Genomic DNA, 11,756 nt, shown 5'->3' with positions numbered 1-11,756 from the left:
AGAAGCAAGGAGATCCAGCCTGCAGACAGGAAGAGAAAAGGAAACAATGAGTATTTAACCTGCTCTGATGTGCATACCTGCTCTGATGTGCATATATATATATATATATATATATATATATATATATATATATATATATATATATATATATATATACATACACATATACACGAACAATCTAAAAAAAAAAAATAATTAAAAGTATAACAAAAAGAAAAAAATGTATAACAAAGAATCACAATATTGATTTCATTTATTTAGCACATGTAAAAAAACACAACAGTGTTACATATATGTTGAAATAAGTAAAAAAGGCATGCAAAGGAAAGCCAGAAAACCCTCAAGGGTTGAAATAATTCAACGACAGGTAGCATATAGGAAATAAAAACATAAAAAAAAAACATAATCCATAACAAAGGGACAGAAGAAAAGAACAATTCAATGAGGAGGGAAAATAAAGAATGAAGAAAGAGAGAGAGGAAAAAAAAAGAAGATTAAAAAAAGACAAGAGACATGTCAGGCTACTGATGCTGTAAAATATTTTGCACAGATTTTTTTGAATGATAGAGGAGAAAGTGTCCGTAATTCCATATGATTGATTCAACCAAACACTAGACCCCTTCGGAGAGGGATACAACACTACCACTCTAATTCACATCCTACTCAAGACAAAAAAGAACAAAAAAAAACAATCACCATTAACATCAGTAAGAGCTTCACTCTCCTTCCTCACCTCTTGTACTTTCCAAGAATACATCTTTTGTAGTTTCTTTTAAACTGCATTATACATATTTACTTTGTTTGATCCATTCGTCCAGACTATTCCACAAAACCACCAAACAAATCCAAATACACATTCTTTTGAGTTTAGTCCGAGCGTACGTTTTTTGTGATTGTTGTGGGCAAAAAGCCTTGATTATGCGGCACGTTTTCTTAAAAAATGCGATGGAATATGCGGGATATTTATGCAGTTTTATGCGATGAAATTGCGGGAACTTGCAAAAATTGCGATAACTTGCAAAAACTGCAGTTTCATCATGGTTTCATTGCGGGGTTTGCAGCTTTTCGACGATGTTCACGTCGCGTAATTACGTCACTTTATAACGTTCCCATGGCAACAGGGGAAAATGGCTGCTCTTGTGTGAAGTAAACGCAACATTTTTCAACTTTCTGCTAAGATATACTGTATGTGACTTTTTTGCAACGAAAATGCGGGGATTATGAAATCATGCAAGCCCTGCATATTTTGCGCGGAAATCAGCAATGTATGCGGCGAAAGTGCGGCGTATTTGAAAAAATGCAGCCCCCGCATAAATATGCGGACTTTGGCTGATTATGCATTGAGTTATGCGATCGCATAATCGCGTTTTTCTGGAGGCACTGTATAACCCCTCTCTCTATCGGTGAATAGTTGTTGTATCTTTCCAGGCAGCCATTCATTATCTGCTTCATAAATGATTTAAAATGGAAAGGATATAAAAAGGAAGGAGATTTTTATACCAGCTTATACTTACAATTCTAGTCTTGTATGACAGAAATCTTTGACAAGGGGTCCGGGACCCCTACGGACAGTGGTTCTCAAACTTTTTTGACATCAAGGACCCCACAAACTGACACAAATTAGACCACAGATCCCCGTTTGATTAGATTTTGTCCCAGGGTCCCCACTTGATAGCATTTTTGCTTTTAGATGTTTTATTACAGAAAGTCTATGAAATGCCTTGACCAAAATAGTCATACATTCTGTCATTGTGTTACTTATGGATGGAATTATATTGAAAATAAATTATTCCACATTATGCTGGGGACCCCCTGGGACCCCCTCAAGGACCCCTGGGGGTCCCCGGACCCCACTTTTTAAGAACTATTGCCCTAGGGGGGTCCTCAGAGTTAGTGCAGGGGGGCCACCAAATTATACATTTTTGGATTATAAAGTTTTTTTTCAAAAAATGAAAACGTTTTAACATGAATCCAACATATTATTAGCAAATATACATCTGCCTATTTGTGAAAATAAACACATTAATGATAGGCTTACTGGGCCATACGTAAGATAGTCAATAAGGTAGCCATCCACAGATCCAGTTCATCCTAAGGATTCACTCTGCCATTTTTAACATGAATACATCATTTATAAAAATCATGCCAACAATTATTATTTGAATAGCTTAGTATTCTATGCACTAAAAAGGTATGTATAAGGGCTTAAGGTTGCCCTACACGTTATTGTAGGCCCAGTTTAATATCCAACTTAATTTTCTACAATATATGTAGTAGGGGGTCCCCACTCCATCTCTCTTTCAGCTAAGGGGTCCTTGGCTTAAAAAAACGTTGAAGACCCCTGTTGTATGAGTTAAGATTCAGAGCACACATGTTGAGTAAAGATGAGAGTCACATCTATTTGCCAAATGGCAAAAAAAATAATGTTATAATGTAGATGCAGACTGTATGCCCATTTCATTCTATTTAAGTCAGGTGGGAGATGCATTTAATTCAGGAAGAAATGGAGTAACCCCACACTGTTTTGCGTCTACATATCCTATCCTTTGTCATGTTGGCTGTCTGCCTGATGAAAAAACAGCAGCATTTCCCTGTAACTGTATTATATTTTTATTGAACGTCATTTTTGCACATATTATTTATATACAGTACATTTTTATTTATGGATGCTGTAGCCTTGCCTCAAATGATTTTCTAATCTTCTGTTAATCTAAATCCCATAATAATGTGTCAGAATGTCAGTGAACTGAAAAGTACACCATCTGCTTCACCACCATCCCGACTGATAACTGAAATTAAATTTTAAATATCCCCCAGTGACAGTGTGTGTGTGTGTGTGTGTGTGTGTGTGTGTGTGTAGGGGGGGTGGGGTGGGGTGGTGCTGGTTGGAGAGGGTAGGGGGGAGCTGAGAGCTATTTTTATTTAACCCTCATGTTGTCCCCGTGTCAAATTTGACCAGTTTCCAAGTTTCTATATAAAAAATATAGATTTCTTTCAACCAAATTGCCCAAAAGTATCATGGATGGTTCCACTGAATCCAATGAAGTTGGATAAGAAGTTATAACACAGAATTGTAATGCGGTTGACTAGGTTTACATGCACATAATAGTACGGTTTTTGCCCTTATTCCGAAAAAGACGATATTCCAAATAAGCTGTTGACATGGCTAATGAAAGTGAATATTCCACTAATATTCCCGTTTACATGTAGCCGTGCAAAAAAACATTTTTTTCAAAGTTTACCAGTGGTGGAGGACTTGTTTGACCGTGCGAACACAGCCTAACCCTCTTTCATTCCTTCAACAGGCTTCTTGAAAAGGTCGGCGTAGCGATGTGTGCGCATATCCAAGTCTTTGATAATGTTTAAAAGCAACCATAGCAACGCACAAAGCTGACCATAATCCGTAAACAGGCAAGAGGCTGTAAACTGGGTGTAAACTACAGTAAAAACCCTGATTGAGATGCATATTCTGAATGCGCTGTATACATGTCCAAAGAATGCCTCTAAAACCTGAATAATACCAGAATATCACACGTCTTAATCAGTAAATGCTATACTCGGAAATATATTCACGTATATGCACGTAGTCAATGACGTTATCCTTTATGGTTTACCAACAGACCGGACCTGCATCTCTGGTGCAGCTACAGGTCCTGACACACCAACCCGATAATCGGCCGTCGGACAGTCTGGCGAGGTCGGTGACTCGAGTCTGTTCGGTGTGTTCCGTGCCGTCGTCCGTCGGAGGGGCCGTCGGCCTTCATTTTGGCCAACCTGACTTGCTGGGTCGGAGGGCGGGCAGTCGGACTCAATGGCCAATCTGATTGGTGGAGCGTTAATCCGGAAATGACCAGTGGGATGAGCGAGACTAACGCCTCTCAAAATCGAAAATCTTTTAAACGGTCCTTTGTCGATCTGAAATGAAGACAGATTCAGCAACTGCATGGCCTATTTCTCGCTTAAAATGTTTTCAGAAACACGTTTCGGTGAACTATCTTCGTAAAATATCGTATTCCGAACGAAGACGCCATTATGCCCGGTTGAAAAATCCGGGAGCAGCCAGACCCACGTAACGCATTCTTTCAATCAGCTGCCGGTTTTCATTTTTTTTTGGGCGACAATACAGATTAGCGCCGCATGCTGTTATGGAGACGTATTACGTCTCGCGCACGCGCAGAACGTACGCTCAAGTCGGCGTCGCTTCGGTGTGTTCCGAGGCACTTTTTGGACCTCGGGAGCCGACTGATCAGTCCGACTGCCTTTTCTGCCGACGGTTGGCCGTCGGGTTGGTGTGTCAGGGCCTTAACACGACACAAGTTGGAAAGTCAAAAACAGCCCTCCAGACCAATCGCATCAAATATTGACATAATGTTACACCAACTTTATTCACACATCATATTTGTAAGCAGGGCATCTTACTGTTAATTGTAGGTAGGCTTCCTCTCAGCAATAAAAATGGATGGATTTGTTCACACACTACATAACTCTAAAAACATTGAGCTATTGGAATTTGTCTCTGTTGTATTCATTAAGTTTCTCTTGTGTTTTATTAAAATCAATTCACATTCATTAATTCTTTTTTTTTTTTTTTTTTTTACTGCTTATTATCTTCTTGTTCAGAAAAGCTGTGTTCAGGTTCAGTTGTAGCACAGTGCATGTGCGCCCTCTAGTGGCACTTTGACAGCTGGGTTTGCAGTGATTGGTACAGAGTCCACATCCACTATTCTGTGTAGTGCTGCTTTTTTAATCCAGTTCACAGTCTGACAGTCAGCTGGCCCCGTTGTCATACCACCAAGGTTGCATGTTTTACCTGATCAAAGCGTAGATTTGAGGAATAGTTTGGGGGAAATAGGCTTTTTTTCCCCCACTCTGATACCACTTTCATATCTACAATAGTGTAGTGAATATCAGAATCAGAATTTTGATATTTAGAGGTTTATTGCCAAAGTAAGTTACTTTTACAATGACTTTGCCTTGGTGGTTGGTGCACACACAAACAAACAGTTATATTAAACATTCATAGGAAATAAAAGAATAAATACAGCAACACATTTATACAAAATAGCTGTTTAACATAAGAAAAAGGAGGCTTAATGGATATGGTTATGAAGCTACAGCCGCCGCTTAGCCTACCCCGCGTGTACACAGGAAGCGTAGCATTAGCAGCGTGCTAGCAGAGCAGCAGCATCAGTCGTCCATCTGTGTCCACACAGGATGTGTTCAGGCACAATGTGTACCATCGCACACGGGGACCATATGCTGCACACGTACAGTACACGTCACAACAGCACTTTTTTTCAGAACACTGATTATTTAAATGGTTTTACTATTTGACGCTGCCCCTTTTTTTTTTATGAAATGTTAATGTATGTCTATTTTTAATTTGTCTCCGTCTATCATGTGTCTGTTCTTTTTCTCTGTCTGACTCTCCTGTTTAAGAGTCATGCTACGTTTACATGTGGCCGGCTATTTTCATAAACGGACATTTCAACCTCTGCGTTTTCAAAAATAACATTACATGTCATTTAGCTGACGCTTCCAAAGCGACGTACAATTGCTATATATGTCACATATGTTGCACGCCTCTGGAGCAACTAGGGATTAAGTGTCTTGCTCAGGGACACACGTTTACATGTACCCGTGTATATATGCCACCAATGGCATCAAGAGCATGCCAAACCTGTAGGTGGCAGTGTAACGAGAAGCTCAAGCCCACGTTAGCCAATCAGAATCCCGAAAATAGCAACAACAGCAACGAATCACTTCCTCTTTCTCTCTCTCGGCTGCCTAAACCTCCGTTTGTCTCAGTTTACATTTCAAAAATCTCCACTCTGGCCAGAGTTTTTAGAAAGACTTGTTTTCAGAGGCAAATTCTCCATTTGCGTGTAAACGAAGGGCACAAACGAAGGGAAATGTCTCTGTTTTTCAAAATGTTTTCTCAAAACAGGGCCTCAGACTCTTGATGAAGGTGCGGAGAAACCGAAACTTCAGTTTTTTTGTAAATAAACAGTGAAGCTATAGCAAGTGCGGGAAGTTGATATTTTCCAACGCACCTGCACAGAAGAATTTTTGGATGTGCGAGATGTTTCTTCAAAACAAGCACTTTTATTAAAACCGTCTGTCATCAAAGTAAAATTCACAGACAGGGTTCAATTGAATAAAAAAAAATTATATTTTAAAGTGCAGTTTTCTGCTGATATTTTCTTTCAACTTACACAAAATCTCTGAGTGTCTTTCCCGATACGTCGCAGCCTTTCGCCATGTGTTTATTGCAGCAGTTGATATCACGATGACGAGGAAAAAGCCTTATATTGTGCAGCCCTAGCTGAAACATTATATTGGTAGCGAGAGCAACAAGTTAGCTGATTGCAGTCGTGCATGTGTGTGTGATTAGGGATTAAAGGCTAGGAGACAGGGTTGTAGGTTTCACAAAGTCAAATTTAAGATTTTTAAGACCATTATAAATGACATTTAAGACCTATATCATGGAAACAACGTCTGAAATAATTCCCTGATTTCATCATTCACATTAAAAAGGGCCCTTGTTGCATGAGACTCTGAAAAAAGAAGCAGTAGGCTTTAAATATGTTGTTAACAACTGGCTTTAACCTAGACCTAAATTCAGTTTTTTTTCAAGCCAAGTATCGCTAAACTTGCTACGCCCCACAGCTGAAGAATAAAATCTGTTTCATGTCTGTGGTACAATCCCAAGGAGACTCGCGCCAATAACACGAAACGTCAAAAAGTACAGGTTAGCTACCGACCGTTACCTTGAAACCATCCAGCAAATAGACGGTACCATAGGGTGATTTAACGCCACTGCTCATTTTATACACAGTTTAACAACAAAACACAACACCCCCACTAACCTGGAAAACGGTTTTAAAACAGTAACGTTACTACAGCGTGTCGGAGGAATACAGCGTCTCCTGCAGCGGGGAGTCGAAGGCAAGGGGACCGCAGCGTTCGCTAACGTTAACTAACGTTAGCTTCTTGTCTCATCTGGGGTATGATAAACAGTACATTCATCAAATTCAGTGTCCACAATGCTATTTTCCTATAAACTGTAGCTGTCATATTTCACGGGACCCGCGTGAGTGCGGGTTTCATGTCGCGGCTTTCGTCGCCGTTTGTCACTTTGCTTAAGATTGAGTGACAAATAGTTCTCGCCCTGTTGTTTATTTGGTTGCCATGACTTTGCGAGTGATGACGTCCTGTCACTGTTCCAGTTGCTCAGCCGTAAAGCTTGTTTTATGGTTCTGCGCAGGCTCCACGCAGAGCTTTCGCCGTGGCCTGATGTTTATACATGTGCGCTGGTGTGTGCGTCAAGAGGTGCACGTCAGGCAACGGCGTAGGGTCTAGCGTAGACGCAGAGGGGTCTGTGGGGGTACGCCGTCGATTCTACGCAGAAGCATAAAAAGGCCTTAAGGGGAGAGAGCGCGGATGACAGTTCGCTTGAGTTCAGTAGAGCACACAGCTCTGCAGAGTCGTGTAATTACGACTTTATGACTTCTCATAAGCAGCTGAAGGAGCGGCGGTGTACATAGCGGAAACCCTGTTGTGCGTCTGCCCTATTTCTCATACCGTGGCGGCAGAAATTTGACCGTGGCGGGCCGCCGCGGTAATATCAACATAGAGGAAACACTGTACATTGGATTATTTTTGGACTAGTGAAAGAAAGAACTACAACACCACGGAATACAAAAAAAACAAACATTCTAAAGCACTGTGGGAGCATTTCAATGAGCATTAGAGGTGGCGTTACACGGGCGTAGGAAAATTAATCAAAATTATTTAAAGGCGTAAAGCACAACACGTCAGTGAAGTTAAGACCTTTTAAGGCCTAACGTTTTTAGACTTTTTGAAGACCCCGCGGAAACTCTGGGAGTGAAACAACTGTAAATCACAAAGCATTCAAAATAATCACTTGACAGTTTATGATTTCAGCTGAAGCGCCTGCTCTACAGTTTCACCGCTCTTCTTACCAGGACATTTGTGGTTTCTGAGGTGTGACAGCAAACTAAAATTCTTCTCACATGCAATGCAACTGAACGGTTTCTCCCCCGTGTGGATTCTCTTGTGTTTATTCAGATTCCCCTTCTCGCTGAATCTTTTACCACACAGTGAGCACGTGAATGGTTTCTCTCCGGTGTGGACCCTCATGTGTCGCACCAGTGTCCCCCTTTCATTGTACCTTTTCTTACACACCGAGCAGCTGAAAGGCTTCTCTCCGGTATGTATTCTCATGTGAGCAGCTAACGTTCCACTCTGGGTGAAGTTCTTTCCGCAAACTAGGCAACGAAAAGGCTTCTCTCCTGTGTGTTTTCTCATGTGTATGTGCAAACTCCCCTTATGCCTGAACGTCTTGCCGCACTCGGCACAGTCAAACGGACTCTCCCCTGTGTGGCACGTCACGTGCCTCTGCAGAGCCGTGTTGTGCTTAAATGTTTTACTACACGCCGGGCATTTATAGAGTTTCCTCTGACTGGGAGCTCTCGGAGGAGACGCAGCTCCGTTGTCTTTCAGTGGGTCGGAGAACGGCTGAGGCTCAATCACGTGCTTCCAGCCGTCGTCCAAGTCTTCAGTCTCAGTTTGAAAACACTGTGAAAGGAAAAACTGGCCGTCGCTTGCCGCTTTTAAAAAAACTGCTGCATCCAAGTCAAAGGCTGCTTCTGACGCGTCACAGTTGTGTACAGCGGCCCCGGCTCCTGTCTGCTGAGCTGAAGGGTCTGCCTCTCTGGACTCCTCGGTTTGTCTTGGATGAAGCACTGAGGAGTGAGGTTTCTCTTCATCGTCTTCACTTTTTACAGACACTGCAGGGAACTGGAACTCTGGGATGTCAGCCCCCTCGGGCCCCTGAAGCCCCCGTCTGATCCAGACCTCCTCTGGTTCCTCTTTAATACGCGGGGGCTCCGGGGGCTCCTCTGGGTACGGACCGGGGCCCCACTCCTGCTGTTCAGGGGGAAACTTTGGATTGACGACCAGCGGCTGGATTTCCTGAGACACACCTGAGATACAAACATAAAGGACAACATGTTAAAATGAAAAAAAAAGACATTTAAGGAACTATCTAAGTTTGTGGAAGACTTAGGTGTGCCTACTTAGCGGGGGTTTAGGCCAGAAACACACCATACGCTGAAGTGCCGCGGATAGCCGTGAGGCGGAGCTATTGTCATCTCGGCACCCATGTTATTTAATCTGTCCACAACGGCTGCCATCAGCCTGCACGCTGCAGCAATCGTTTGGCGTCTTCTCTATTTCTTCCGAGAGCGAATGTGTCAAGCCAGTAAGGTAATTGCGTACAGGAAGGCCAGAGTGGAGCCGGATACTTTACAAAATAAACCAAATTTCTAAATGAAATACTCAGGTTTATGGCTGTCTTGACTTCTCAGCTGAGTCTACAGTGAGACATGCAATCAGGCACAGAGAGAGAGAGAGAGAGAGAGAGAGAGAGAGAGAGAGAGAGAGAGAGAGAGAGAGAGAGAGAGAGAGAGAGAAGGATCACTTTGTGACCGGTGCGGAGAACTGCATGCTTGGAACAGCGAACAGCCAGGTGCGCGATCAGGCACGGATCTACGCTTTACGGCGCTTCAGCGTGTGGTGTGTTCCTGGCGTTCCTAGGGGTCCTCCCTCAAGAAAATGTTACGTTTTTCAATAAAAAAAGAAAATGCAATTTCAAATTATTTTGGACAATTATTAATACCTTAGCTGTGTCTAAAAAGTAAGAAAAGTAGGAAAACAAATACTAATTTCGAATAAAGGGCTACACCTTTAAACGCCCTGCTCTGCCTCTGATTGGCTAGTACTCGTTGCCTTCGTTGGTTGTATTGGTTAGGTTAAGGCATGAGAATACCAGGTTTAGCCAATCAGAGGCAGAGTAAGGCAGAGTAGGGCGGGACAGGCCATTGCCATCCAAGGAAATGTAAATTCGCGAAAGCAGGTGTTGATTCAGCTCTGTCAGGCTGTCTGTATTAAGACAGTTTCAATTATACTGTATAGTCTTTACTTTATGTTGTTATTTTACAGTATGTAACGTTAACTTACTTAGCTCACTGGTTTGTTTTTATTCAGAGCAGCTGCATTGAATTACACTATTGCGTTACGCTGTACAGGGGTTTTTCGTGTCAGTTTCTCGGCAGAACGGTATAAAACATTAACATTATCATTATCATACTGTGATTGACACATTTGTTAGCATTTCGCCTGTTGTGGTGTTGAGAACAGCTTGCTTTGCGAGCTAGCGTTAAACTAACGTCAGCAGTGGTGGAGAGGGAGGGGCGGGGGTGAGGTTAACGTTTAACAGTTTTATATACAGAAACTGAAATACAAAGTTAAACGTGTCCCTCCCTACTGACTATTGAGAGAGTTTAAAGGCGAGAGCTTAGCTATATCAAATAAAAGAGTGACAGACGGAAAAACCTGTTTGGCTGCTGAACATTATCTTGATGCCGCCGGACTGCTCAGCTCCCAGCAGCCTGCGCTGGCGATACATTTCCTCCTCGTACTCGGTTATGGTTCTTTCAAACATCTCGATTATATCTTCAACAGCCACAGTCAGGCGCTGGTTGACGTACGTTCTCAGTAACTGGAGTGTAGACATTTTGAGGGGACAGCTAACCGGAGAACAGAAAGAAGCCGGAACGCTGTTGGCTGCTGCTGCTGCTTCTTGCTTCTTCCTTCTTCCTTCTTCTAATTCTTCTTCTTCCTCCTCTTCTCCGAGGTTTACTGGCAGCTGACATCCTTAGTGTTGCGTTACTGCCATCTTCTGGACTTAGTTAACTCCTACAGTCTTTATTTTCTTTTTTGTCTTCTGTTTTATGTCATTGTAATATGATGGTTGTCTGTTGTCTGGTTAAGAACTGTTTAAGTATTGTTCTATGCCACTTTTGTTTGTAAAGAACTTTGACATTTCAATAACATTTTGGAAGAAAAAAATAACTCCTACAGCCAAGGGTGTAACTTTGGTTTGAGAAGTTTTGCGGGGTGGGGGGGACACAAAGCCAGGGGTCTGGGAGGGGGGGGTCCTTAGCCAAAAAAAAAAAAAAAAGTTTCTATTTCAATCCTATTTCCTGCATTTCTACATAGGTTTAGGGACTATGATGATACAAAATCCAGAAAATAATAAAGTTGATCGTAACGATAAAGTCTCTGTGAAAAGCCTTTTCCCTCTCTTCTGCCTTATCCACTTTCACCACGGTCAGCCATAATCTTTTAATTTCTTCCATCATGTCCTTTCTCCCTGCTACATATTATCTGAACCTAACACGCAGCTCTACAGTTTCTGCTACCTGACAATGTTCAATAAGAACATTTCTCTATGGAAAGTGTGCTGTGCAGGTCACTGTGCCCTATTCTTAATCTAGACATACAAACCCTAATTCCCATGAAGTTGGGACGTTGTGTAAAATGTAAATAAAAACAGAATACAATGACTTGCAAATCCTTTTCAACCTATATATTCAATTGAATACACTACAAAGACAAGATATTTAATGTTCAAACTTTTTTACAAATATTCACTCATTTTGAATTTGATGCCTGCAACACTGTTGCGAGGTGAGGTGTGTTGTAGCTCAGAGGAACCAAGAAGCAGATAAATCATCACGATAGCAGGAAGGTTTGCTGGGAAAAACTGGTAGACTTTAACTTTCAGTTAAAAACAAGCTCAAAAGGTTCTGCTGCTGCTCCTCAAACAAACTGTCCAAAAAAAAAAACAGCAACCAGGTGTGTTGCATCATCCAATAATTAACCTTCAT

The 11,756-nt window shown here is 41.9% G+C and overlaps 1 protein-coding gene across 2 annotated transcripts; it reads right to left on the bottom strand.

Annotated features, from left to right (window-relative positions):
- Nucleotides 1-7,921: 7,921 nt before the first annotated feature.
- On the bottom strand, nucleotides 7,922-10,683 carry LOC116034614 (zinc finger protein 501-like). Of its 2 annotated transcripts, XM_036002498.1 has the most exons (3): nucleotides 10,420-10,683; nucleotides 8,970-9,008; nucleotides 7,922-8,921 (listed from the first exon to the last, which is right to left on the bottom strand). In XM_036002498.1, exons 1-3 carry the CDS (start codon nucleotides 10,598-10,600, stop codon nucleotides 7,936-7,938), a joined length of 1,206 nt encoding a protein of 401 aa, XP_035858391.1. In that variant the 5' UTR covers nucleotides 10,601-10,683; the 3' UTR covers nucleotides 7,922-7,935. The 2 variants fall into 2 exon arrangements, with proteins under 2 accessions (XP_035858391.1, XP_031133199.1); XM_031277339.2 differs by having other exon boundaries at nucleotides 7,922-9,008.
- Between the last annotated feature and the right edge of the window lie 1,073 nt (nucleotides 10,684-11,756).

Source organism: Sander lucioperca, chromosome 6 (genome assembly GCF_008315115.2).
Source record: "Sander lucioperca isolate FBNREF2018 chromosome 6, SLUC_FBN_1.2, whole genome shotgun sequence".
Lineage (NCBI taxonomy): Eukaryota > Metazoa > Chordata > Actinopteri > Perciformes > Percidae > Sander > Sander lucioperca.
Note: the sequence above shows the minus strand (reverse complement) of the source record. Positions and strands in the feature narration are given on the sequence as shown.